The following is a 24,407-nucleotide window of genomic DNA, read 5'->3' as shown; positions in this document are numbered from 1 at the left end:
CTTGAAGATGACTTGCACGGCTCCAGTGGCCCCCCACAGAGTCCGAAATTGATCACATAACTCCGGAAATGCTATAATGAGGGCTTAAAGTGAGGAGGTTATTTGAGGAGGTCAAATCTCACCATCAACAAATGTAAAGAAATCATGGGACTTAAATATTTTAAATGTTTTGACGGTCGGATCGGTCTCCTCACTTTAACTCCTCATTGTAGAAGCTCTCCACATAACTCTGCGCTCCCATAAATGAACTGTGGGACTGGCCCAAACAGAAGATTGTGGGCCACACTGAGTTTCTTAAGCCTAGGAAGCAGCCCAGGTAAAACACATTGTCATCAAGCTTGAGCAGATTGAGCCACGCACAGTTGGGAAGGTCTGGGATTTGTCCTGAGAAGGTGTTGTTTGAGAAGTCAAGATTTGTGATGTACGGAATGGTGTGACAGATGTCAGCAGGAAGAGGTCCCTGGAGATGGTTGCTCGAAAGATGCGTGACGCATGTGCAGTTTGCTAAGCACTGAGAAATAAAAACGAGGCTTAATTACACCTGTGCAGTTTAATCAAAGTTTCAGGAGGTATTAATGTGATTAAGTTTAAAAATAATTAGTGCTTGTTCACTATTTCTGATTATTCCTTTGTAGGGTAATTATGCAACGGAAGTTTAATTAAAATGGGTAATGATTCTGTTATCTAAACATAGATTTCAGTTTTGTTGTTGATTTTATACTTGTAAGGTACCACTTGGTGTGTGTTTTAGACTAAAAAAAATGCTAATTCATCCAACTTTGTATGTATTATTTGCAAAGACAACGCTGCGGGTGTCTTATTTAATTATGTTCGGGTACATGACCAAATAAGGCACACACGAGGCTGTTGGAGCTCATCTTAAAATAAAAAAAAAAAAGAGAAAACGAAACCAATACCAAAACCAGCTGCTGCCACCATAAGTACACCATTCGACTTGAAAACCCTAACCACATTCAAGGACGTCTTTTGAGATATTGATGGGCAAGGCTTGAGGGGGTATCCACAAAGTCCAGAATTGTTTGCATAACTGTCCCTTCTAATTGAAGCAATATTCTCACCGAATGGTGGCACTTGGCCCGACAGAAGATTGTTGGCCACGCTAAAAGTTCTAAGCCTCGTTAGCTGGTAAACTTCTGCCGGAATGTTACCCGAGAACTGGTTGTTATCAAGCTTGAGCACATTCATATAGCTGCAATTGGAAAGCGTCGCCGGGATCAGCCCTGAGAAGCTGTTGGAAGAGAGATCAAGAGACGTAACCCACGTAAGAATTTTATCAATATCATGAGGAAGAGGTCCACTGAGCATGTTGCCTGAAAGATCTAAACCTGTTAAGCTTGTACAATTTTCTACGCCCCGAGGGAACTGACCTTTTAGTCCCAACTCCGAAAGCTTGATGTTCAGAACCTTGCTCTCGTGAGGGTGCCAACACTCAATCCCGCGAAAGTTGCAGATGAAGCCTTCAGTGTTGTTGCTGAAATCCCATGAAGAGTTTAAGGAACCTAAAGTGTCCTCAAATGATGCTTTTATACTTTTCAAGCAGTTGATATCGCTCTCAACGCCAAAGCTGAAGCTGCAACTAAGCAGCAACAACCAGAGGACACTGCTAACAAACATGTCTATAATTCGTTTGCTCAACAACACAGGCATCAAGAAAGCCATCAAAAATAGCCTTAAAAGTTGGTACCTATTTAAGCAATGATGAATATCAGAATGCACCTGGAAAAAAGGTAAAAGTTCAATGAGAAAACGACCCTCTTTAGTCTTTCGACAGAGATGAAAGACTTTGAGTCAACACGTAAATGAATTGCAATTATGCAGAAGTTTCCTGTCGTTTTCTTCTTTGGTAAACCGAATCTGATTTGGTTTGATGAAAGCGAGCGAAGGAGAAGCTCATTATGGGCTCAGGGACGACTTGGGGGGTGGGTTGTTTGCTATGCTCTTCAGAGTGCTTGACAGTCCTCTATCCTTTTTATTTTATTTTTATCTTTGAGTCGTTTCAGAAGTGGCCATGAGCAGCACACTGTAACAACACTTGGGCAATGCTTTCGCTCACTTTTCAACTTTTGTTTACTTTTTCTAATCAAGTTAGGTTTGTTTCAAAAATAGCTGAAAAAGCAAAGGGTTTTCTCTGAAAAATGGAGCTGAGTTGACCTAGCAGAACAAGAGTTTGAACAGAGACGATAGATTCTATGGTGTCTCGATTGCAGAGAAGCAAATAATGAGAGGCAGCGAGGATGACAAAAGATATGACAGGAAAAAAAAACAGAGAGAGAGAGAGAGAAGAATTGAATTCGTTGAAGCAGTAGAATTTAAGCATGACCTACAAAAATTGCAATTTATCCATTTCCTGGAGCTGTTGGCATTCTTTATTTTATTTGCAGTTCCTCGAGCAAGTTTTGTAATCATAATACAATTGTCTTGCCTATGGTCAAATAAGAAATCAAGGGCCATAACATACAGCACACATGCCCTACATGCTCTCTCTGTGGGTTTTAATTGCAGATACTGAAATCTTGGTGTTGCAGTGCTACCAAGTACTTCAATGTTTTTGTATAGGAAATAATACATCTGTTAAACCAATACCAAATCAACTACAAAGAAACTGAGGGCATTTTACAAACTGAGTACCTTGTAAATCTAAAAAAAGTTGCTCTTATGAAGAACATTAAACGAGTTGGGCTATATGTGACTTAAAATACACATTCAAAGATTATAGAGGGCAATTTTACAACCGTATGTCGTAAAAAAGCAGATCCAATCAGTAGCTAAAGCATAAATCATATATGTAATAATAATGTTTATTACAGTACACAAAAACAGATAATTACAAAAGGGTACTGGCCATATATTAATATACTCTTCTTACCTTTTTCAGTTCATCTCCTTCATCTCTCGAGCAACAATAAGTTCCCCTCTGCCGTCACCATCACCGATGTCTGTAGGCATCATTATCTCATCGTCGACTGTGAAGTTATATTTCTCCCCAATGGCCCTTAGAAGCTGGTATACTTCAAACATAGTAGGCCTCTCCTTGGGAGTAAGCACCACACAATTACATGCAACTTTAAGAAACTGGAAAAGCTCCTCATTCACACCCTTTCCAACCAAAGATTTGTCGAGTGCATCCTGGAGTTGAGATTGGCTTGACAGCTGCATAATCCATTCCACCAAATTTCCTTTGAAGTCTTCAGGAGCTTTAGCAATATGGGTAGCTCTCTCACCAGTCACCAACTCAAGAAGAACAGTTCCAAAGCTGTAAACATCCCCCTTTGGAGTGGCAAGTAGAGTTCGTGCATACTCAGGAGCAACATAACCCAGATCCCCAAACTCCCCATTCACAAAAGTACTCAAGTGCGTATCAATTGGATTCATGAGCCTAGCAAGGCCAAATTCAGATATTTTCGGCTCGAAATCTGCATCCAGTAAGATGCATTTGGAGCTTATGTTTCGGTGGATAATTCGAGGATTGCAGTTATGGTGGAGCCACGCTAATCCTCTGGCTGCCCCTATCCCAATTTTAAGCCTAGTTGGCCACTCCATAATCTTCACACCATCAGCATCCATAGGATGAAGCTGATCGTGGAGGGTACCATTAGGCATGTACTTATAGACTAAAAGCCTTTCCTTCTTCGCCACACAAAATCCTAAAAGAGGAACCAAGTTACGGTGTTCTATATTCCCCAAAGTAGCCATCTCAGACAGAAACTCTTTCTCAGAGTGTTGAGATTCCTGCAACCTCTTGACCATAAGTGGGGTGCCATCGTCGAGCACTGCCTTGTACATAGTTCCAGTTCTTCCTGACCCAATGATATTGTCTTTGTGGAAATTGTTGCTGGCCTTCATGAGATCACCCAGTTTCATTTTAGAAATTGACTTCTCAAACATGGAAACCTGGAATAAACTAGCTTCATTACAATACAATACAGCTGAAACTACTAGAAATAGAAACATAACTTTGTGCATAATCAAAATGAACAAAGTATAGAAAGAAAGAAAGAGAGAGAGAACTAATCAGATTATCATTGTATGTAAATCGTTAATTTGTTTCTAAAAGAAATGTTCTGTATTAGCTTGCCTTGATGCCTTTAGTTTTCTTGAAACTCTTTGCCCATTTGTTCCCTTCCGGGTCCTCTTCCTTCTTCCTTGCAGACACTCTACGCATAAAGAAGAACAAGCCAATAACAACAATTAATGCTGCAAAAGTTGCACCACCAACACCAGCTCCCACAATAACTACACTGTTAGACTTCTTTGCAGCTGACCGGCACACCTCCAGAGGCTTCCCACAAAGTCCAGGATTGTTTGCGTAAGAGTCCACTGTAATTGATGCATCCTTATTAAAGATTGGGACTTGGCCAGACAGCTGATTGTTGGCCACACTAAATGTTTTAATCCTACCAAGCTGGCCAAGTTCTAGAGGAATGTTACCCGAGAACTTGTTGTTTTCAAGCTTAAGCACATTCAGATAGCTGCAATTGGAAAGCTTCATTGGGATTTGCCCTGTGAAGCTGTTAGATGAGAGATCAAGGGACGTAATGAACGTAATGATATGATCGATATTAGTAGGAAGAGGTCCATTGAGCTGGTTGCTTGAAAGATCTAATCCTGTTAGGCTTGTGCAATTTGCTACGCCTTGAGGAAACAAGCCCTTCAGTCCCAAATCCGAAAGCTTGATGTTTAAAACTTTGCTCTCATGAGGGTGCCAACACTCGATTCCCAGAAAGTTACAGATGAAACCTTCAGTGTTGTTGTTGAAATCCCAGGAAGAGTTTAAGTAACCTAAAGTGTCCTGAAGTGATGCCTTTATACTTTTTAAGCAGTTGATATCACTCTCAACACCAAAGCTGAAACTACAACTAAGCAATAACCAGAGAACACCACCAATAAAAATGCCGGGATCTCGTCCATTCAACAACATATGCATTGAGAAAGCCATCAGAATCGCCTAAATAGCTACTTAGTGATATCAGAGATCAAGATACTGAACCCGCAAAACCCCAGCATTAGTCAACACCAAACCCTGAAACAAACTCAAAAGCAACAGAAAATGAACCCAATCAGACTACAAATATTGAAACCCACAAAAATCTAGCTTAGCTTTCAACAACACCGAATTTGGAAATAAATTTTAAAAAAAAACAACACATACAACAAAACCCAATTCATCATCACTCTATCAAAAGATGCAAAAACAGGTTCAACAAGCAACAATTTGATTGATAAACCTGAAAATTCACAAACTACAGACTAAATCATAGACATAGCTAGTTAAAAAAACCTTACTTGATCCAATTGAGTTGACCCAAGCCTGCCCAAACATAAGCATATATATTCACAAAAATCCAGCTAAAAGTTGAAGGCTTTGAGAAAAATTTAAAGAACCCACCTGAGATAGTTCACTAGCGCATACACAGAAAATTCACAGAGCGCAAAGAAGGCTTCTTGAATCAACAACAGCACAGCTTCCCCTCTTTCCGCAAAGACAAAGACTTCATGGGTCAACAAAAAAGCAACGGCAGATACGATTTACATACAGATATATTCATCCAATAACTACAAAGCGAGAATTTATATATATTTTTCGGAAAAACTGGACATGGGTGTGTGTGAACGGAGATGCTTTTGCAGGACAGCCTTGGGTGGGTTTTGGGAAAAAGTGAGGAAATGAGAGGCTCGACGGGTCAAAGAAGGCCGGCCATTTTTGTCAAACTTAGCGACGACTCGGGACTGCTAGAGCTCCTCAGAGTGCTTGACTCGCTTTTTCTTTCATTTCCAAAAAATAATAAAAATTTATTATTTATTTATTTATTTATTTATTTATGTACTGTTATAAAAAATGTTATGCTATTGGTCACCAAACCGTTAAAAATATGAAAGCTTTAACTTTAAGGTCGTTTGTGCGTTTGTCTTCAACCACTCCTTTTTATCTCCTTGACTTTTGGAAAAAACTTGGTTCATAAATTCTTAAGTAAAATATTTACTTTTACTGCACTAAGATTCACCGAGTAAAAGTTTTGAACTTTGAATTTGAATGAGTTTCAATCCAAAAACAAAAAAACAAAAAACTTGAGTGAGTTGTTAGACATGAATGCAACTTCAGCTTGTGTTTAATTTTTGTACTTGTTATGAGAGATATTTCAGCTTGGACATAATTCGTCTTTTGCTAGCTAGTATCCAATAATGTTTTCCAAAATTGATTATTGCTAGTCTTAAGGAAAATTTTCCAAAGTTTAACTCATTATTGATCTAGTGATATTCTCGATTTGCAACCGTTGTGTTAATTGAATTGGCCTATGTATTTGGTGTGCTCCCAAGCAGTCATTAGTTCAAGTTTCCATGGTACTGCATGTATGAATTTTCCTCCCGCTTCTTCTTAACTTTAGCGCACACACAAAAATTTACCAATTTAAACTTTGTTGTTCAAAGTTACCAAAATCAAATTACCTCTCCTAAAAAGAAAATTAGAAAAAAATATTTATTTAAAGTTGAGCTCAATCCCAATAATGGGAAGGGAGGGGTAACCGCAAGGGTAGGGTAGAGATCTTTATGTCAATATCTCTTATAATCGAAAAAACAAAAGTTAAGGTCAAGTCAATCACTAAATGTTAGCTCATGAAATTGAGTGGGATTCAATTAAAATTTATTTATTTTTCCTACATGAGGTTGTTTAGGTAGAGCCCGGTAGAGGTGACTACTGAAAATAATGTTTCATCCGTTGCCATTTCTTCCCACATCACTTACTTTAATTAAATATATTTCTTGCTTAATTATGGATTTAGGGCATGTGTAAAGCCATTGTGGCCTGCATGTCATACTTGACCTAGAAAAAACAAAGAAAAAAGGGGCATTCATCTTGTTTTGCTTGACTTGGCAGTGCATCCACTTTGTTTCAAAGATATCATCCTCACCTCATTTGATGTTCAATTACATTTTCTATAATTAGTTGTTTATGTCATTAATCCTCATTAAAGAGTGCACTCATTGCAATACAAATGAATCCATTATAGAATATATATCATGAACTTTTCTCAAACAACAAACTCCCCATTATTTTCCATCTCTCTTTATATCAAAATGCACAATGAAACCCAACAATAATTTGAACTTCAACACAATCCATGAAATGGAATGAGAATGAGAATTGAATGAAAATCAAGTGAGGAATAGGAATCCAATTTCTTGGTTCGAAGAGCCCCAAATTTTCTTATAGATGTTATGTTTGAGGATAGTAACAAATAGGATTTTTCTCGAATATGATTCTAGAGGGAATGGGAGGACAAGGGGTGCTCCATCAAGGACAAGGTTCCTTCTCTTATAGTGCGGTGAAGGGCAAATTATTTAGTTTAAACTGATGATCGAACCATTACGTATATATACTTGCTTAATATTCTAGGACATAGTCGAGTTTTTTTTTTTTTTTTCCTTGTTCCTATAAACAAATCATATTGCTATTCTGAAAAAAAAACGAACAAAAACAAAAACAAAACAAAACCTGCTATCAAACTACATTTTGAAATCCAAGAATACTTTGTCGACATTCATAAACAAAGTTTTAGATAATTTTTCCGTGACAAAGCATTACTTATGGAAAGCAAACAAAACCTTGTACGACAAAGATGTTTTTCATAGTCCTGTCCAGCGCATAGAGGCAGGTGGCATAACCTTAACGCCACTCCACACTTCACTATAAACACTCCCAAGGCCCAGGCCCATACATTTCTCTAGATCGTCTCCAGTATCGTCCAACCGGGAAGTAGGCAAAATGGGAGTGCCCCATAAAAAGCAAAAGAAAGAGGGCTGCGACATAAAACACACTCGCTTGCTTGTCTGAACTTTCCTCTTTCTCTCTCTTCGTCTCTGTATGTAGGGATTGCTGAGAGTAGCAGCCACTCACTCACACATCGACCAGCAGTCTCAGTAGCCATGGATTGATCGGTTCTCCTCGGAATTTCCACAATTCCTTTGGGGGTTTTTGGTAAATTTCCTTCCTTTACTCGCTAATTCACTCATTTTGCTTACTTTCCTACTCTTATCTTCAGATCGGCGCCGTTTCTTTCCGCGGAAAGTTCTCTATTTTCCCGCGAAATTTCTTTCATTTTACGGGAACGTTAGAGAAATGTTTACCGCGAGAGCGAGCCGGCTGTTGTGAACGGAATTGAAGAGTTTGGGTTACTTTATTTAGTGTTTTTGTTATTCAATTTCGAATTTTTTTAATGTTTTGTTTTGATTTTGTTTGGTTAGGGTTTCTGAGTGTGCTTTGTGAATCTAGCATTTAGGAATTGGGATCTCTTGCTTGGATATCTTCATTGCGTTAATTCAAGCTTGCTGTAATTACTGGTGAGCTATTTTGTGATAATTTGTCATAAAAAATTGGAATTTTTTTCGTTTTCTTTCCAATTTTGGCTGCACTTTCTTTGAAATTTAAGCTGCCTTTTTCTGTCAGTTTGATTAACTGAGGTTAATGCTCCTCAAGGTTGCTACTTTTGCTACAAATGTGGAACTGTTTTTAATTTGAGGATAATGATATTAATAGATTAATTGTGGAGGTGAAATTGTAGTGGATTTGTTGAGCTAACATTCCCTTTTGATGATTCATAGGACCACTTATTCAAAAGCTCAGTGTTACCCCACTGAACTTCCAGCTTTAGCATTATTCTTTGACTTTATTTGCATACTGAATTGTGAGTATTATTCTAAGTCCAAGCTATGAAGTTTTGATCATTTTATGTTTTAATTGGAGACAATTCGTCCCATTCACCATGCCATTTTGAGGGTTTTCTATGTCTTTCAAGAGTAGAAAGATGACCATTCGCCATGCCACTTCCCAATTTATTAAAATGGTCTCGGATCTGAACCAAGTACATTCTTGAAGCTCCCCATCAGTCCATCTTCTGTTTATCAAATTTAGATATAGGGAAATTAATGGCTATCAAATCTTTCATATCTTTATTAAGATGTTTGCATATGGATGACTACTCAACCATTGAGGTGGCTTGAGAAGGCAATAACATCCAATTTACCTCAATTCAAATCCTCTTCTGCAGCAGCTGTACTACTTTATTCTCCTAACTTGTTTCCTGCAGTTCTACCATTGAAGCCAACACTATTTTTAGATACCTTCCCTGTTGGACTTGTATCAAGACCTGAACGGATAATTTTTTCTTTCTAATAATTTACTTCCCTGTGGATGTGGCATATAAACAATACAAGTGCATGCCTGATGCATGTTGGCAGATTATAATATATTTGTACATCCAAGTATGCATGTATTGATCTGTCTACTGTTTAGCAGTATGATTAGATTAACCAAAATTCTGTAAGGACTCAGATTGTGGGAAAGGGAATTTGTTTTTTGGATTAAAGTTTAGCATGTTGTTGGTGCTTCTGTTTCTGCTGCTTTGACTATCAATACTTCTATATGTTTTGACACTTCTCTCTTTTGTTATCTCCAGATCCTTTGCCATGGATAATACCAACTCAGTTTCTACACTTATAGATTGTACAACCTCTAAGATACAACAGCTTCAGAAAGCATTTGCTGAACTTGAGAGTCACCGGGCTGTAACCCTGAACTTGAAGTGGAAAGAACTTGAAGAACATTTTCATGGGCTTGAAAAGTCCTTAAAGAGGCGTTTCCATGAGCTGGAAAGCCAAGAAAAGGAGTTCGAAAGCAGAACAGTGGAAGCCCAAAAACTGTTAGAAAAGCGGCAAGCAGCTGTTGTGGCCAAGGAACAAGCTTCACTGGAGACTCTTCAAGAGAAGCGAGATGCTGCTATATATGTTATTACTACTGCTCGAGAGAAGCAAAGGAAGGTATCAACTGAGGAGTCTTCTGTTGTCACTGATGATGGCCAGGGTGGGCCACCAAGTGTGGAAGAGAAACCACCGGATGTGATGGTTTCTGAAAGTAACTTTGAAGAAATGAAAAGTTCTGAAAATGGGAGTATAGAGGTGATGTCCTATCCCCAGTTAGTGAAACTATGTGAACAGATGGACTCAGAAGGGCTCCACAAATTTATATCAGATAACCGCAAGAACCTTGCTTCCATAAGAGAGGAAATTCCACTTGCATTAAGGGCTGCAGCCAACCCTGCCCTATTTGTTTTGGAATCTTTGGAAGACTTTTACCGCCTGGAAGGGCCCAATATGGACGGGAAGAAGGATTCAAATCTGTTGGGTGTCCGTCGTACTTGTATCATGTTGATGGAGTGTCTGAGCATATTGCTAACAAACCCAGATTTAGTCTCTGCATCTGATGTAATTACGGAGGAGGTTAAGGATCTGGCAGAAGCAATTGCTGAAGAATGGAAGCCAAAGTTGGATGCTCTTGACATGGATGCTAGCAATGGGAACTCACTAGAGGCTCATGCTTTTTTGCAACTTCTTGCTACTTTTGGTATTGCCTCTGGTTTTGACGAGGAAGAATTATTCAGGCTAATACCAATGGTTTCACGTCGTCGCCAAACAGCTGACCTTTGCCGTTCTCTTGGATTGACTGAGAGAATGCCAGGTTCGTCTTTTATTTTTGAAGAAACACATTTTAGGAAAAATTTGTCAAGCTTTTTAGTTTATTAAGACACTGACCTTAAGATTTGATCAAGTTTTCTAAAGTAAAGAAGTGCTTTATCATAATTTTTTTTTTCACCTGATCTCTTACTAGTTTGCATATATTTTTGGCAAGTTTTTGTTCCTCTGCTATTTAGATAGTTTCCACTATAGGCACTGAAATAAGGATATAATTGTAAATATAGAATTACTGTGTTCTAACCAATATGATAAAGTGTGCAGTGGTCTTAGATGAGTCCTTTAGAGGAGGAAGACATTGAGATTTTCCTTTTCATCCTGGATGAAACTCAGAAACCTATATACTATATCGTATATAGGCTGCTCTTGCATTTCATTGAATTCTTGGTGTTAAAGTCCAGCAATGCCAGACACTATTATCTTGGCATTAGCAGGATAGTTCTACTGATACTTAAAACTTAATGGGATGCTTGCACTCATGCACCAGCATGGCGAACATAGTAGTTGAAAAGATTGATTTCTCCCTTTCACGACCTTTCACAACCTTCTATTTTGTATTTTCTTACAGTTTGTTGTTGTTATTTTGGTATTCTACAGGTGTTATTGAAGTGTTGGTGAGTAGTGGACGACAAATTGATGCAGTTAACTTGGCTTTTGCATTTGAATTGACAGAGCAGTTCTCTCCTGTGCCTTTACTCAAGTCCTACTTGAAAGAGGCTAGAAAAGCTTCACCGGTCAAACCTGGAAATGCATCTCCCACAGCACAGGTGTGTTCATCACTCTCATCTTTTAGGGGTCTTGGTCATCTTTCTTGGATGCATCTCCCAACTTATTAATCTGAGATAGCACTCATATTTGATGAGTTTTCCCATAAAAAAAAGTTTGTCTATCTAAATGCAAATTGGATATACATAACAAATACTTCATTATTTCAGAATGAAGTGAACGACCGAGAACTGGCTGCCCTTAAGGCTGTGCTCAAGTCCATTGAAGAACATAAGCTTGAGGACCAGTATCCAGTGGATCCACTTCAGAAACGGGTTCTTCAGTTGGAAAAGGCCAAGGCAGACAAGAAGAGGGTGGCTGAAGCTGCAAAACCTCAACCCAAGAGACCTCGCGCTAATGGTGTTGGATATGGGCCTCGTGTCACCAATGTTGTTGCTGACAAGACTTTCTATCCTAGAGTTGCTGAAAATAGGTACCCGCAGTACATGTATGACAGACAGTTTGTTTACCCTGGACCTGCTGACAACCACTGCCCCTCCCTGCTGGGTTCTGCCACTTACAACATGTCTCCTGCTCATGGCAACTACTTTGCAACTGGCTACCAGTATCAGCCCGCATATCTTCACTAATTTGATGGCCAAAAGTGACTTACGATCCCCTCAGTTTAACGGTTAGTCTTTAACCCTCTGAGTTCGTTGATGTTCCAATGTATGAATGATATTAGTATCCAAAAAAAGACCCCAAAAAAAAACAAAAAAAAATTTGTCTTGTTAATTTGTTAGTTGGATGTACAAGAAGATATTTGATCCTCTAATATATGTACTTTGTTTTTCTTTTGTATATGTTTCTTGATCTCCATAATCCGTTGTATTCGATTTTGACTGCATGCCAACTTTCTGAAAACTTTGATGCAAAAGCATTCTTCTGAAACCATGGAGATGCAAATTTTAAACACCCCAGCTCCTTCACGCTTTTGGGTTGATGGCTTTGCTGAATTTGGGACCCATTTCAACTCAATTAACGCTCAAATCTCTTTCAACCGGAGAGTTCATTGGGATATTGTGATCATGCCAATTCAGCTCAAACTCAAATATACAGTTCTAGTTTTGTTGTTCCTTTCACAATAATTGATCACGTGATAAGCACGTGAGGCGGTTATTTGAGAAGGAACGTTGTATGTCTCTTCGATGCATGAATTTTCGGTCCAAGTACCAGCAATTGATTGACTGAAGAATAAAATGGCAAAGAAGCTCATTTTATTAAAAGAGATACGGCTGGCACAGGAGTATGCTTCAATACAGACAAGTACAGCGGCGTGCATGCTAATGTTATGCCAATTATTCAAAAGCTTGCCACTTACAGATTGAAATAATTAAAAACGTAGGTAGCACGCAAGTAGGTTACCTGAGAAGGACGTCCTTAAATGCACGAAGTTTTTTCTCCAAAGTGCCAACAATTCATTGACTAAGAACATGAAGGCAAACCAACAATTCATTGACTAAGAACATGAAGGCAAAGTAGCTCATTTTATTAAAAGAGACAAGACAGTATGATTCAAAACACAAGTAAATATGGTCCGCAAATACGCTAATGTTCTGTCAATTATTGAAAATTCGCCACACAAGAACTGAAATACATAGTTGATGTGATAGTATTTCATTATAAACTCACTTTGGACCTTATTTATTGTATAAAATTGCCACATCAATCGGTAAGTTGGATTGTAGAAAGCAAAGAGGTATTTGATCATAAAAATAAAAATTAAATACAAAAAAAAATTAAATAAAACGAAGAAGAAAAGAAAAGAGGGGTCTAAAAAAGCCTAGCCCAATTTAAAGCGACACACCAATGTCCAGCCCAATTGGTCCAGTATCTCGAACGACCATATCTCCAGCGTCGTTTAATCGTAACGAACTCTCCTCCAAAATCTCACATTTTTCAAAACAAAAGCTCCTTTCCCTCCCACAGTTTACAGTTATATTCATTCAAATTCCCGCCAAACACAGATGAGAATCGCTGAGTTATCGACGCCGGAGCTCCGGCAAGGCCACGCCCACTCGCAATCGCATTCGCATTCGCAGTCACATCAACATCTACTCTCCCAAATTGAGTCCTCCATCAAACAAACCGAGAATCTCTCCCCTGACCAGTTTCCGCCGGACACAATCTCCGCCGATCTCAGCCGATTCTCGACTCAGCTGAGTCATCTGGCTCCCTTCCCCAACTCCCTCAAGCTCCTCATCTGGAAGCTCAGCTACCGCCTCTGGAACGCCTGCGTCGACCTCTCCAACGCCTCCTCTCTCCGGTCTCTCCCTCCCTCCAAAGCCGAAGACCACGCCAAGCTACGCCACGTCGCCTCCGATCTCCTATTCATCGCCAGCGACGTCTCAGGCGTTCCTTCCCCGGCGATCAAGTCCGCCTCCTTCTACCTCAAGACCGGCCTAATTTGGCACGATCTCCGAAGCTTCGACCTCGCTTCCTTATGCTTCGAGCGAGCCACCGATATCGTCTCGAAGATCGACATCGACAAACTCTCAGATGCCGGAGAGAGAAAGCTTCTGCTGGACTTGAACATTGCGAGATCCAAAACCGCATGGGAGATTCGGGACCGAAGTCTCGCGATTGCGTTGCTGAACCGGGCCAAGGGATTGCTATTCGGGACACCGGACCACCACAAATCACTCGCGAACCAGTACTTGGCGTTCGGAAAGACCGCGCTGGCCAAGAGCGAGGAGAGTCAGGATCTAAACGACGCGTTGAAGCTCATGAACGAGGCTCTGGATCTGTACGAAAAGGGATTGCGTGAGGCGAGAACACGCCAAGAGACCGTGGACCTCAAGGATCTGAGGTCGAAGACGCTCCGGTTCATATCGGCCCTCCATTTGCAGAAGAATGAATTCGAGAGCGTGATCAAGTGCGTGAGGGTGTTGAGAGAGGAATGCGAAAGTGGGGAGCACCATCCGAGCCTTTCAGTTCTGGCGATGAAGGCCTGGTTGGGGTTAGGGAAGTACGGCGAGGCCGAGAAAGAGCTCAGGGGCATGGTCGTAAATAAGGGGATTCCTGAGGGTGTTTGGGTGTCGGCTGTGGAGGCGTATTTTCAGGCAGCTGGGACGGCCGGAGCAGAGACGGCAAAGGGAGTGTTTTTGGGCCTGTTAGGGCGGTGCCACGTTAGTGCCAGCTCGGCGGTTAGGGTGGCCCACCGAGTGATAGGTGACGTCAGCGAGGGGTCAAGAGTTAGGGCCAAAGTGGTGGCGGAGCTCGTATCAGACAATAGAGTCGTGGCACTCTTCAATGGTGAAGGGGCTGCCAAGCAGAGAACAGCAATGCATGCGGTGCTTTGGAATTGGTATGGTCAACTGTTCCAGTTCAATTGCTCCATCTTCCTTCCAAATATGAATTTTCTATCGTTAAAATCTTAAGAGTTTTTAAATTTTACAGTGGTGCAGAACATTTCCGATCAAAAGATTATGAAACAAGTGCAGAAATGTTTGAGAAAGCGATGCTTTATATCCCATTTGACATTGAAAGTAGAATTCTCAGAGCCAAGGGATTTAGAGTTTTGTGTCTCTGCCACCTGGGTCTGTCCAAGCTTGATCAAGCATACGAGTACATTAACGAGGCCGAAAAGGTTTGCTTAGAGCTACAAGATTGCAGTTTTGGTTCTTTGGGAACTTAATTTTTTCACTGATTAAATTTTTGCCTTCTCTGTTTCTGCAGCTTGATCCTAACATAGCTTCAGCTTTCCTAAAGGTACCCCCATGGCTTTAGCTTGATCCTAACCTATGTTACTATTGTATTGCCGTATTCAGCTTGAACCTAACAGATCCTGTGTGCTTATGCAGTTTAAGATTTATCTGCAGAAGAAAGACCAGAATGGAGCTATTGATCAGATTCAGGCAATGGCTACCTGCCTTGATTTCACCCCAGACTTTCTCTCCCTTGCAGCCCATGAAGCCGTTGCTTGCCGTGCTCTTGCTGTTGCTGTTGCCTCTCTATCCAATCTGCTGAACTTTTATGCTCCGGGAAAGTCCATGCCAGCTACTGAAGTTGTAGTTCTACGCACCTTGGTCACAATCCTCACTCAAGAACCTGGGAATGAGCTTGAAGCCCTCAAGTTTGTTAAGCGTGTTCATGACCGGGCATCTGAACTCGGGTCTGATTGCTTTTTTGGAACAGGGGAGGTCGGAAGACGAGAAAGGAATTGGTTTGCTGTGACTTCATGGAACTTGGGGACCAAAATTGGGAAGGAGAAAAATTATGAGTTGTGTGGCGAATTCTTGAGACTGGCATCTGAATTTTATGGTCTTCTGGCTGATGGGCAAGCAGAAGAAAACATGGTCTGCAAATCATTGGTACTGAGTGTATCTGCAATTATAGCTTCAGAGAATCAGAGAAAGACTACACTGTCTGAAAGTGAAGTGAAACAAGCTCTAGAGCTTCTAGATAGAGCAGGGAAGGTATGGATTAACTAATTGTATGCTCATTTCTTGCAGGCATTTGATCTGTTGATTTTTCCCAACTCATCATATGAATTAGCTGATATGATCTATGACTTGTAATAACTTGACCTTGAGGATTTGCTTTGTTCTTCTAATGGGATTTTGTATGGATGCAGATTCTAAAATCAATCTTACCTGGGACTCAACTTAACGGTGATCAACTCACCACCACTGAGCCTGATCTTTACTTCATCTACACCATTTGTGCCTATGATATCCATGGAAGGCTCAATGACTCAGGATCACAACTAAAACTTGTCCAGAAATTTACCAGTTCAAAGGCCCACAACCCCAAGCACCTCCTTCAGATTGGCATCAGCGCTTCACAAGGCCCGCGAACCAATCATAAAGTAGCCACCTTTGCTCTAAACGAATGCCTTTCAGCTTTCCTCTCTTCCTCATCACCAGACTACCAAAATGTGGCTCTCATCGTTCGAAGGCTCATCGGAGTAACGAGCATTCACAAGGGGGATACAGATGATGAGGCTGTTTACGGAATGTACAAGCAAGCTTACAGAGTAATGGTGGGACTAAAGGACAGCGAGTATCCAACCGAAGAAGGAAAATGGCTGGCCATGACAGCATGGAACAGAGCATCACTGGCTGTGAGGCTTGGGCAGACTGACGTGGCCAGGAAATGGATGGATGTGGGTTTGCAACTTGCTAAGCATGTTCCTGGAATGGAAACTTATAGGCATGCATGGAGGATTTTATTAATGACTTTGAAAAGAGATTTTGTGCCCCAGATGATGGTGAAAGAAAAATAGACTCAGCTAGGAGTATAATATAATGTGTGCAGCTTGTATAGAAGATGGTAGACATTATTGTAAAGAAAATTATGGGTGCATACAACACTTAAGTCCCTGAAGCTAATCATAATTAGACAAGCCTAAGACTAATCACAATTCGAGTATCCAATTATCGTTCATGTTGTTAATCCTAATTTGTTAATTTTGTATTAGACTCGTATTGTATCTATAATTACTACCTCTACACATATGAAGCTCTAAATATTTTGATGTCATGTTACAAATCGTCATTTTTGCTATTTTATAGAGGATCTATAAAGGATTTATAGCTCAAGTGGTTGTACTCATTTCCTATATTTCAATATCGTTTGTATTAAAATAAATAAATAAATAAATAAAGCACCGGTACAAAAGTATATAATGGGATGGACTTTTGGGTCATGGGCCGGTTTTAGTAACTACCCAAAATCGACCGACCAATGATCATCCTTTCCCTTCTTGGCCTTATCCCCTCTCTTCCTCTCTGGTATCGTCTCCGATGGAGTCTCTTTCCATGATCCTCTCCTGCTCTCCACCACTGCAGAACCACCTAAAAACCCAGAAACCAGTCACCTCAGGACCAATCTCTCTTCCCCAAAAGTCCACCTCTACCTCCATTGTTGCTTTTCAACCATTCAATTCTTCTCAACTTCACTTTCCCTCCACCAAAAACAACCTTCAGCCTCAATCCTCAAAATCTGTCCAAAACCCATCTTTGATTCTCAAAACCTCTCCTTTTTCACAAGGCTTAACAAGAAACCAGCTTTATTTTCTTCTCACCGAGCTCATTACAACTACTGCATTCACTCTTCCTGGTTTTGCTTCTGAAGCTGCAGTCTCCTCGACTGAGCAAGTTTCTGACAGAATAAACTTGGAAGCAACCTTAGTCTCCATTGATGACTTTTTCAATCGAAACCCTTTTTTTGTTGCTGGCTGTACATTCGTTTGGCTGGTTGTTATACCTCTGGTTCAAGAGTATTTTAGAAAATATAAGTTTGTTCTCGTCATTGATGCATTTCGGAAACTCCGAGACGACCCAAATGTTCAGCTTTTGGATATTAGGGATGAGAAAAGTTTGAAGTATCTGAAGTCTCCAAATTTGAAGATTCTGAATAAGGCTACGGTGCAGGTTCCGTTTTCTGAGGATGATGAAGATGGGTTTGTGAAGAAGGTTTTGGAGAGGTTTAGGAACCCAGCAGACACTGCCCTCTGTGTTCTGGGCAAGTAAGTGTAAAATTTTTGCTATAGCTTTATGTTTTTACTTGGATTTCTGAATTTTAAATACAAAGCTGAAGTTCATGTTGTTCAAAGATAGAAACCATTGCTTAAGTTGACCACCTAGTTAACTCTGGATTGATTGTTTATGTTTGTTCCAAAAATTTGTTTTCTATCTTGGATTAAATGTTTCTGTGCTCTCAGTATCAGCTTATCTTGTTGTAAGGTAGTTTTGATGGTATTTCCATCAAAGTGGCTGAGTTACTGTTCAGGAATGGTTTCAAAGAGGCTTATGCAATCAAGGGTGGGGTTGGAGGCACAAAAGGGTGGTTGGTAAGCTTCTTTTCATTTCTTCTACTTGCTACATTTGTCGTGTTATCTATGATTAATTTAACTCTAGTTTCTGTCCAAAGAGTTCCATCGATATCAACCGTGGTGTGTTGATGCTTGTGCACATTCCTGTACTTGGTTGATTGATTAAGTCCTCATAAAACATTGGTTGGATGTGTAAGATCAGGATTGAGCCATCCCATCATGCAGTAGAGAACTCTATAATCCTCTATTGAGGAACCTTCCCTCTTATCAGTATATGTGTACCAGCACCAAACTCTGTAGACTTCTGTTGTACTAGTAACTGCCTAATTTAAGTAAAATTTCCGTGTTGCCTAGTGAAATGATTGTCTGCATAAGTTTGAAATTTCTTCTGGGCTGTTTTAAAGACCATTCAACAATTGCATAGAACAATTCTGAAGTTACAGTTTTAACTCAAGGAGTTGTATTTTGACCATTTTTGGTTCTGTTAGATATTGTGTTTACTCTACTTTTTTCCTCCTCAGGAATCACAAGAAACTCTTTTGCCACCATCTATGCATATCTACCCCAAGAAGAAGGTTGAAACTTCACAAAAAACTGGGATGAATGGAGGAGTTGTTCGGGGCAATGAAGACAGCAATGGTGCTGCCTCTGCTGGAAGTTTTTCCATAGAAGAAGGTCAAAGGACGGACAATGGACGCACGGCCAAGTCTACAGACTCCGTGTCACATGTGAAAAATGGTTTTAGATCATCCTCTCCCTACCCAAGTGTATGTTCACCTTCTCTTTTATGACTAGTTACAAGAAAACTACTGATCCTTAATTGTTTATGCCATATTGGTGGGTGGATTCGCACATTCAGATGCAGCTTAAAATTCCTTTTCTAATAGGATTCCTTGATGATAGCTTTTCCAAATCACATTCTACATACACATTTGTCTGTTTGTGTGTATATTAGCTTTTTTGTGTTTTGAATGCAGTACCCAGATTTGAAACCACCATCTTCCCCAACTCCATCGAAGCCCTGAAATCGATAACATGAAGCGGCGTCTCCTGTTGGGCGAAGCAAATTTTTTTAACATGTTTTGCCAATCATTAGTTCTATATCTATCAGATAGGAGAGGGTAATGAGAAATGAGTTCTGTTGTATCCCTTAGTTGGCAGTAAATTGTTAGTTCTGAGTTTCCGTATCAGCTGTATATTTGATTTTGTCATTAATGTAACCTGTGTACTAAAATTGTGATTATTCAAGTGGAGTTGTGTTCAGAAACAAAAACCATTCCAAAATTTTCAAGTGCATCCATCTTACAGTATTCAATCTGAGCCTTTACACATGAACGACAAGTAGCATACTTTGTAAGTAAACGACACCTCCCAACTCCCTTGTAAACAGACGACAAGTCTTTAATTCCCTCTAAACAGCAAGACGACATGTCGTATGTATCATATTGATGACGGATTTGAGCAAAATTCCAGACCCGATCGAATTGTTTAAGAACCGTGACTCAAAACCACAAAATACCCATCAACCCAGCATTCACAATCGCAATCAAAATCGAAAGGAACCCACTTTTCGCTTCCAAATTTTAATCAATCAAGCGATTTATGGATGCTCTGTCGTGGGATGGAACCCTCACGTCACGTGATTTTTTTGTTTCTGCACGTGCTTTTGCCGAGAAATGGAAGGAATTCAACTCTGCCTTCTCTCCATGGACGTGGGTTCCTTGTCCTCCTAAACAACCACCTTGCCATCTCCCTCAGTTGTTGCAGCAGGGCTACTTGTCACTGGAGAAGATATGCCTTCCTGGGTCAAGCAAGAAAGGACACGTGGCTTCTCAAGTAATCAAGGCTTAATGAGCTTCTTACGTTAGCAGAGTTTAATGATGTTTTGAGCTCTCATAATTTGTTAATGTTCTTTTACAGGAAGATGTTGATGAAATAAGTCTTAATGAGGGAGAAGAGGAGCTTGAGCCTGTTGATAATGCCACACTGGTAATGTATTGTGATTGCTTTCTTTGCTTGTTAAAACACCGTTTTTCGTTTAAATTTGCACCCCGTTATCAATCTTGCATTTTTATCATTTTTCTTTTTCCTATTTGCAAGGTTGAGACCAACAACTGTCTACAAGTATGTTACTATGATTTCCATATAGTGTACAGCGATTCATATCGAGTTCCGGTACTGTATTTTCGCGGTTACTACATCGGTATGTTAATCTGTTTTTAGGAACTTAAAACTAAATTTAATGAATCACTTATGAACAGAGTTAATTCTGATTTTTGTGAATGATATAGATGGTCAGCCTTTGGCATTGGATGAAATTGAAAAAGACCTACCTGCATGCTCAGCAAAGGTGTTACTGGAATCAAAATGGACATTTATAACTCAGGAGGTGCATTTTCCCAATATTCATTGCAACCATTTCTTTCTCTTAATCTCTGGATGCATTCCTCCTATTTTTGGGAGCTGCCAATATTTAATTAAATATCTGAATGTGGTATACATAGGAGCATCCTTACCTGAACAGACCATGGTACAAGTTGCATCCATGTGGTACCAGTGAGTGGATGAAGCTGCTTTCCTCTGCGATGATTTTCGGGCTAAAAATGGAGTAGCAGTTGAACAATATTTGGTGTCTTGGCTCTCAGTTGTTGGTCAAGTGGTTGGTGTTAGAATCCCTTTTGAAATGCTGAACAATCCTAGAAGTTGTAATTGAACATCTGCTCTATGAACATGAGTTGAAAATGTTCATGCAAAACTTAGAAAACTGGAAAAATTATGGATCAAATTATGTACTTGTTCATCCTTACAATTACAGAAAAGCCTTCTCAAATAAGCTAATTCATGAATTTCAAGTAACATCTAGACCCCGGGCTGTAACTCAACGCTGTAACTCAATTTAATTGTCATTGGTATGCCACCCCATCTTCCATTTCATGGTACTCTTTAATGGCAGGTTTGTATTCAGGGTAATTGAACAGATTCTGTCGTATTTAGCATTTTAAGTTCATCCTCACTTTTCTTAGCTGTCCGAGTAAAGTGAACAAGAAACTCTGTATTTCCCTCAGCACCCTTAAGAGGAGACTCAATCCATCCTTTGCTGGTAAATCCGAAATTCTCTACACCCTTGATAATCCTCTCAAGAACCTATACAGTAAGACTTAATCAATATCAGGCTATATTTCATTTACTCGCCAGAAAATAGTGGATAAAGCATTTATTCCACTTTCTGTTAACAGTTGTTGTGGAAAAAGAACCTTAACAGTTGTTATAAATTAGGGCTACATAACAGTTGTTATGGAGAAACAATCTTAACAAAAGGATGAAAAATAAAATCTTATTCTCTTTTAGATATTAGGCTGAAAGAAACCAAATATAAACAAGGAAGAAATACTTACTTCTTGATGGACTAATGGATCTCGCACAATCCCACCACTTCCTACCTACAAAGAAAATGAAATTCTGAACTTAAAAGAAATGCTTATTTGATGTTTTCTGGATAATATTGATCCTTCTCTTATCACTGTGCAGTTGAAATGATAAGAAGGTTTTAAATTTTCCATCCTCAAAAACTATTGATAGCTAACATGCATCTTATACAGAAAACAAAACAAAATATGTGCAAACTACATAGAAATTGTTCCATGCATTGAGCATTTTAAACGGCAAGGAAAGTTTATACATGTAGAGTCTGCATACCAATAAAAGTCTCTCTACGCTTTATGCAAGGCTTAGTATGTAGAAAAAAGTTTGTTTGATCAAAGCTAGTTTCTCATACCGAATGGTGAATGCATATGCCAAGGAAATAGTCATTATTCTGCAACATCCAGAAGTAAATGCATAATGCTTGCATAATTACCCTGTTCATAAGGGTTTTCTTTAAATATAAAATAGCAGTTAAATTGGCATTGATGTTGTAGCCCAGATAAGAAAGGTAACTTTACTAAGAAAGGTAACTTTACTAATTACCCTGTGCATAGTTACCATTGCCATGTGTCAGTTGATAGCTCTTCTATACTTTATAATTTCTAGTTAAAAATATAAAGGTTGATAGAAGACAACTTTCTTACTTGTGATCTGCGAGCTTCGAATTGAGGTTTGACCAGGGTGACTAATGACGACTCTTCCTTCATTACCTTGATTACAGCAGGCATGACCTGCTTCCAAATAAAAAGAAGTCGTAACCCAAGTGTAAAACCCAGGAAATTCATAAATAAAAAAACAATAAAAAAAAGAACTTTTGTTTTCCTTGGGGGATAGCACATAGAGAACACTTAAGAGTGAGATGAACAGTAAATCCTCGGAGTGGCCCCTCACAGAAAATAAAACAAAGATTGAAATCGCCCAAAGAACCAGACACATGGCAATTGTAACTTTACTAATGTTTGAAAGCTTACCAATAGAATAGAGATGAACGAGAGGTCCAAAGTCACCAAATCAACTCTTTGAGGGAGTCCAGGAAGGTGTCTTAAATTTGTTCGTTCTATCACATTAACACGTTCATCCGTTCGAATTTTTTCTGCCACCTAATGAAGCCAGCATACATAAGTAATCAAGAAACACCAATGACAAAACTGCAGAGTAGAAGAATATCAGAGAGAAGTATGGCACAGGCCATTGTAATGCCATTTGATCTGTATTTCTATATTCAGGAAAAGTAGTAAAAAAATGCACCTCTACTGATAAACATACACTTTTAATTAATGGAACAAAGCCTGATTTGCTACCAAATAATTGTATTACCTGACCATAACCTACATCAACTCCATAAACAAATGATGCACCATACTGAAGTAAACAGTCAGTAAATCCACCGGTTGACAACCCTGAATCAAGAGCTATTTTGCCAGAAACATCAATACCTAGCTGTTCAATGGCAGCTTCTAACTTGTGTCCTGCTCTGGATGGGCAATATAAGAACAAATTAGCACCAGAGGTCTTGCTAAAAGTTAGTGCATGAACGAATCTTAGTATAAACGAAGTGAAAGTTGGTTTGTCAGAGTAAAGTAATCACCTACATACATATTTTGGGACTTCAGCCATTATCTGTACAACAGCTTTGTCAGAGATTGGAGTCCCCGCTTTGTTAACCACCTTTCCATTTACAAGTACTTTCCCTACACCAACAAACATGAACATCTAAAGTTAACTCCCTACAATGTTATATTATATAACAGCACATATACAAGATGATCACAAATTTTTACAAACATACATGATTATGTCATAATAATCCTGAACTATGCAGCTGAAGTTGAATGCAAACAAACTTAGAACTTTCCCCGCCTTGTTTTAATGAGTGGGGTTTTGTAATTAACTGTATAGCTCACCTTGTATGATCCATGATTGTATGAAGGTTCGGCTATATTGCTGATACCTTTCCAGGCATACCTCATCTAGCCTCCTCTTCCTGAAATTGTAATTTTCCAAACACAATAGTGAATATATTAATCTAAATGGGTTTGCTGGAACTCAACACTAATTGCAAATGGGTTAAATTATACATATTGGGTTTGACAAAAAAGCTTACTTCTTTGCTGGTTGAACCTCAGCAGCAAAGCTTCTATGTATTGGCACTCCAACCCATCTTGCTGAAAACAAAACCAAGTCTAGAAAATTAGAGATTTCAACTGTTGGAGCAAAATAATAGAGATTCAACGAGGAAAAAAAGCCAAATTTATTTATTCAGTTTCCATGAAAGCACAATGAGACAGCGCCAAATGACAGAACGTTAGGTGCTTGTGAAAATTACCCAATGAAAATGAAGAAAATAGAAGGTGCTTTCGAGAATCATGTAATAAAAATAACTCCGTTGGAGAGGAAGAGAGGAGTACCAGTGAGTTTATTATGTGAGTTGGACTGGGATAAAAGGAAGAAGCTTGAAGTTCTGCAGAAACGGCGGGAGATGATCATGTGATTTGGGAACTTGAGAAGCTGAAGTGCCATCTCTGACTCCGCCACGGCTTGGGAGGCTACCCGTTTGAGTAGTTTGTTCTTGGGGGTCGGATGGGTTTTTGTAACTGGGCTAGAGGTTTTATCACGGCCCAAGATTTGCTTTCGTTTTTTTAGCTTTAAATCTTAAAAAAGATTCCAAATTTTATTCTTTATAGCTTCAAATCCTAGGAAAGATTCCAAAGTTTACACCACAGAATTGAACATTGTTCTGTTGTTTTTTTTGTTATTTGTTAGGAAGGGGAAGAAGGGAGTATTATATTAAGTTGTCTCAAGATTGTTTTTTATGTGAATTGAACCGGATGCATTTGGGGGAAATGGGGAGAGTTTGGCCCATTTATAACAAAAGTTTAAAGTTAAGTTCTTTAGC

The 24,407-nt window shown here is 39.4% G+C and overlaps 7 protein-coding genes across 11 annotated transcripts; 4 read left to right on the top strand and 3 right to left on the bottom strand.

Moving 5' to 3' along the window:
* Window positions 1-765: 765 nt before the first annotated feature.
* On the bottom strand, window positions 766-1,777 carry LOC148916059 (probably inactive leucine-rich repeat receptor-like protein kinase At5g48380). The gene has a single exon (XM_089054133.1). It carries the CDS (start codon window positions 1,678-1,680, stop codon window positions 880-882), a length of 801 nt encoding a protein of 266 aa, XP_088910259.1. The 5' UTR covers window positions 1,681-1,777; the 3' UTR covers window positions 766-879.
* Window positions 1,778-2,783: 1,006 nt separating this feature from the next.
* BIR1 (BAK1-interacting receptor-like kinase 1) lies at window positions 2,784-5,795 on the bottom strand. Of its 2 annotated transcripts, XM_089054132.1 has the most exons (4): window positions 5,408-5,639; window positions 5,305-5,329; window positions 4,097-5,041; window positions 2,784-3,912 (listed from the first exon to the last, which is right to left on the bottom strand). In XM_089054132.1, the coding sequence occupies exons 3-4, from the start codon at window positions 4,955-4,957 to the stop codon at window positions 2,893-2,895; spliced, it is 1,881 nt and encodes a 626-aa protein (XP_088910258.1). In that variant the 5' UTR covers window positions 4,958-5,041; window positions 5,305-5,329; window positions 5,408-5,639; the 3' UTR covers window positions 2,784-2,892. The 2 variants fall into 2 exon arrangements, with proteins under 2 accessions (XP_088910258.1, XP_008235868.1); XM_008237646.2 differs by lacking the exon at window positions 5,305-5,329 and having other exon boundaries at window positions 5,408-5,795.
* A 1,986-nt stretch (window positions 5,796-7,781) lies between these two features.
* On the top strand, window positions 7,782-12,111 carry LOC103334669 (FRIGIDA-like protein). Of its 4 annotated transcripts, XM_089054903.1 has the most exons (6): window positions 7,835-7,996; window positions 8,263-8,358; window positions 8,620-8,702; window positions 9,474-10,531; window positions 11,143-11,312; window positions 11,481-12,111. In XM_089054903.1, the coding sequence occupies exons 4-6, from the start codon at window positions 9,484-9,486 to the stop codon at window positions 11,898-11,900; spliced, it is 1,638 nt and encodes a 545-aa protein (XP_088911029.1). In that variant the 5' UTR covers window positions 7,835-7,996; window positions 8,263-8,358; window positions 8,620-8,702; window positions 9,474-9,483; the 3' UTR covers window positions 11,901-12,111. The 4 variants fall into 4 exon arrangements, with proteins under 4 accessions (XP_008235869.1, XP_008235870.1, XP_088911029.1 ...); XM_008237647.2 differs by lacking the exon at window positions 8,620-8,702 and having other exon boundaries at window positions 7,782-7,996; XM_089054905.1 differs by lacking the exon at window positions 8,620-8,702 and having other exon boundaries at window positions 7,838-7,996; window positions 8,291-8,358.
* A 139-nt stretch (window positions 12,112-12,250) lies between these two features.
* Window positions 12,251-16,750, top strand: ATSPO22 (Tetratricopeptide repeat (TPR)-like superfamily protein). The gene is given in 6 exon segments (XM_089054902.1): window positions 12,251-14,617; window positions 14,710-14,899; window positions 14,989-15,021; window positions 15,114-15,728; window positions 15,887-16,460; window positions 16,463-16,750. Coding segments are annotated over 6 exon segments (2,850 nt in total). The 5' UTR covers window positions 12,251-13,277; the 3' UTR covers window positions 16,561-16,750.
* Window positions 16,751-16,959: 209 nt separating this feature from the next.
* Window positions 16,960-19,372, top strand: LOC103334671 (Rhodanese/Cell cycle control phosphatase superfamily protein). The gene is made up of 4 exons (XM_008237649.2): window positions 16,960-17,782; window positions 18,004-18,106; window positions 18,610-18,855; window positions 19,066-19,372. Exons 1-4 carry the CDS (start codon window positions 17,058-17,060, stop codon window positions 19,111-19,113), a joined length of 1,122 nt encoding a protein of 373 aa, XP_008235871.2. The 5' UTR covers window positions 16,960-17,057; the 3' UTR covers window positions 19,114-19,372.
* Window positions 19,373-19,504: 132 nt separating this feature from the next.
* ATG10 (autophagocytosis-associated family protein) lies at window positions 19,505-20,897 on the top strand. The gene is given in 6 exon segments (XM_008237650.3): window positions 19,505-19,924; window positions 20,009-20,077; window positions 20,189-20,291; window positions 20,380-20,477; window positions 20,593-20,659; window positions 20,662-20,897. Coding segments are annotated over 6 exon segments (711 nt in total). The 5' UTR covers window positions 19,505-19,690; the 3' UTR covers window positions 20,802-20,897.
* LOC103334673 (bacterial hemolysin-like protein) lies at window positions 20,845-24,146 on the bottom strand. Its single transcript, XM_008237651.3, has 9 exons — window positions 23,920-24,146; window positions 23,616-23,676; window positions 23,416-23,495; window positions 23,100-23,202; window positions 22,829-22,985; window positions 22,483-22,611; window positions 22,156-22,242; window positions 21,484-21,528; window positions 20,845-21,232 (listed from the first exon to the last, which is right to left on the bottom strand). The coding sequence occupies exons 1-9, from the start codon at window positions 24,029-24,031 to the stop codon at window positions 21,050-21,052; spliced, it is 957 nt and encodes a 318-aa protein (XP_008235873.2). The 5' UTR covers window positions 24,032-24,146; the 3' UTR covers window positions 20,845-21,049.
* Between the last annotated feature and the right edge of the window lie 261 nt (window positions 24,147-24,407).

This window comes from Prunus mume, linkage group LG6 (genome assembly GCF_029339155.1).
Source record: "Prunus mume cultivar Tortuosa linkage group LG6, ASM2933915v1, whole genome shotgun sequence".
NCBI lineage: Eukaryota > Viridiplantae > Streptophyta > Magnoliopsida > Rosales > Rosaceae > Prunus > Prunus mume.
Note: the sequence above shows the minus strand (reverse complement) of the source record. Positions and strands in the feature narration are given on the sequence as shown.

What these genes read in the sequence shown, in the direction of transcription:
- LOC148916059 (XM_089054133.1), bottom strand. Translation starts at nt 1,680, where the DNA reads ATGGCTTTCTTGATGCCTGTGTTGTTGAGCAAACGAATTATAGACATG.
- BIR1 (XM_008237646.2), bottom strand. Translation starts at nt 4,957, where the DNA reads ATGGCTTTCTCAATGCATATGTTGTTGAATGGACGAGATCCCGGCATT. An exon ending in AGAAAACTAAAGGCATCAAG is followed by an intron (nt 3,913 to 4,096) that starts GCAAGCTAATAC and finishes AGTTTATTCCAG; the next exon opens with GTTTCCATGTTTGAGAAGTC.
- LOC103334669 (XM_008237647.2), top strand. Translation starts at nt 9,484, where the DNA reads ATGGATAATACCAACTCAGTTTCTACACTTATAGATTGTACAACCTCT. An exon ending in ATTGACTGAGAGAATGCCAG is followed by an intron (nt 10,532 to 11,142) that starts GTTCGTCTTTTA and finishes GGTATTCTACAG; the next exon opens with GTGTTATTGAAGTGTTGGTG. An exon ending in ATGCATCTCCCACAGCACAG is followed by an intron (nt 11,313 to 11,480) that starts GTGTGTTCATCA and finishes TCATTATTTCAG; the next exon opens with AATGAAGTGAACGACCGAGA.
- LOC103334671 (XM_008237649.2), top strand. Translation starts at nt 17,058, where the DNA reads ATGGAGTCTCTTTCCATGATCCTCTCCTGCTCTCCACCACTGCAGAAC. An exon ending in GAGGCACAAAAGGGTGGTTG is followed by an intron (nt 18,107 to 18,609) that starts GTAAGCTTCTTT and finishes TTTCCTCCTCAG; the next exon opens with GAATCACAAGAAACTCTTTT. An exon ending in CATCCTCTCCCTACCCAAGT is followed by an intron (nt 18,856 to 19,065) that starts GTATGTTCACCT and finishes TTTTGAATGCAG; the next exon opens with TACCCAGATTTGAAACCACC.
- LOC103334673 (XM_008237651.3), bottom strand. Translation starts at nt 24,031, where the DNA reads ATGGCACTTCAGCTTCTCAAGTTCCCAAATCACATGATCATCTCCCGC. An exon ending in TTGATGTAGGTTATGGTCAG is followed by an intron (nt 22,612 to 22,828) that starts GTAATACAATTA and finishes TGGCTTCATTAG; the next exon opens with GTGGCAGAAAAAATTCGAAC. An exon ending in ATCCATTAGTCCATCAAGAA is followed by an intron (nt 21,233 to 21,483) that starts GTAAGTATTTCT and finishes CTTACTGTATAG; the next exon opens with GTTCTTGAGAGGATTATCAA.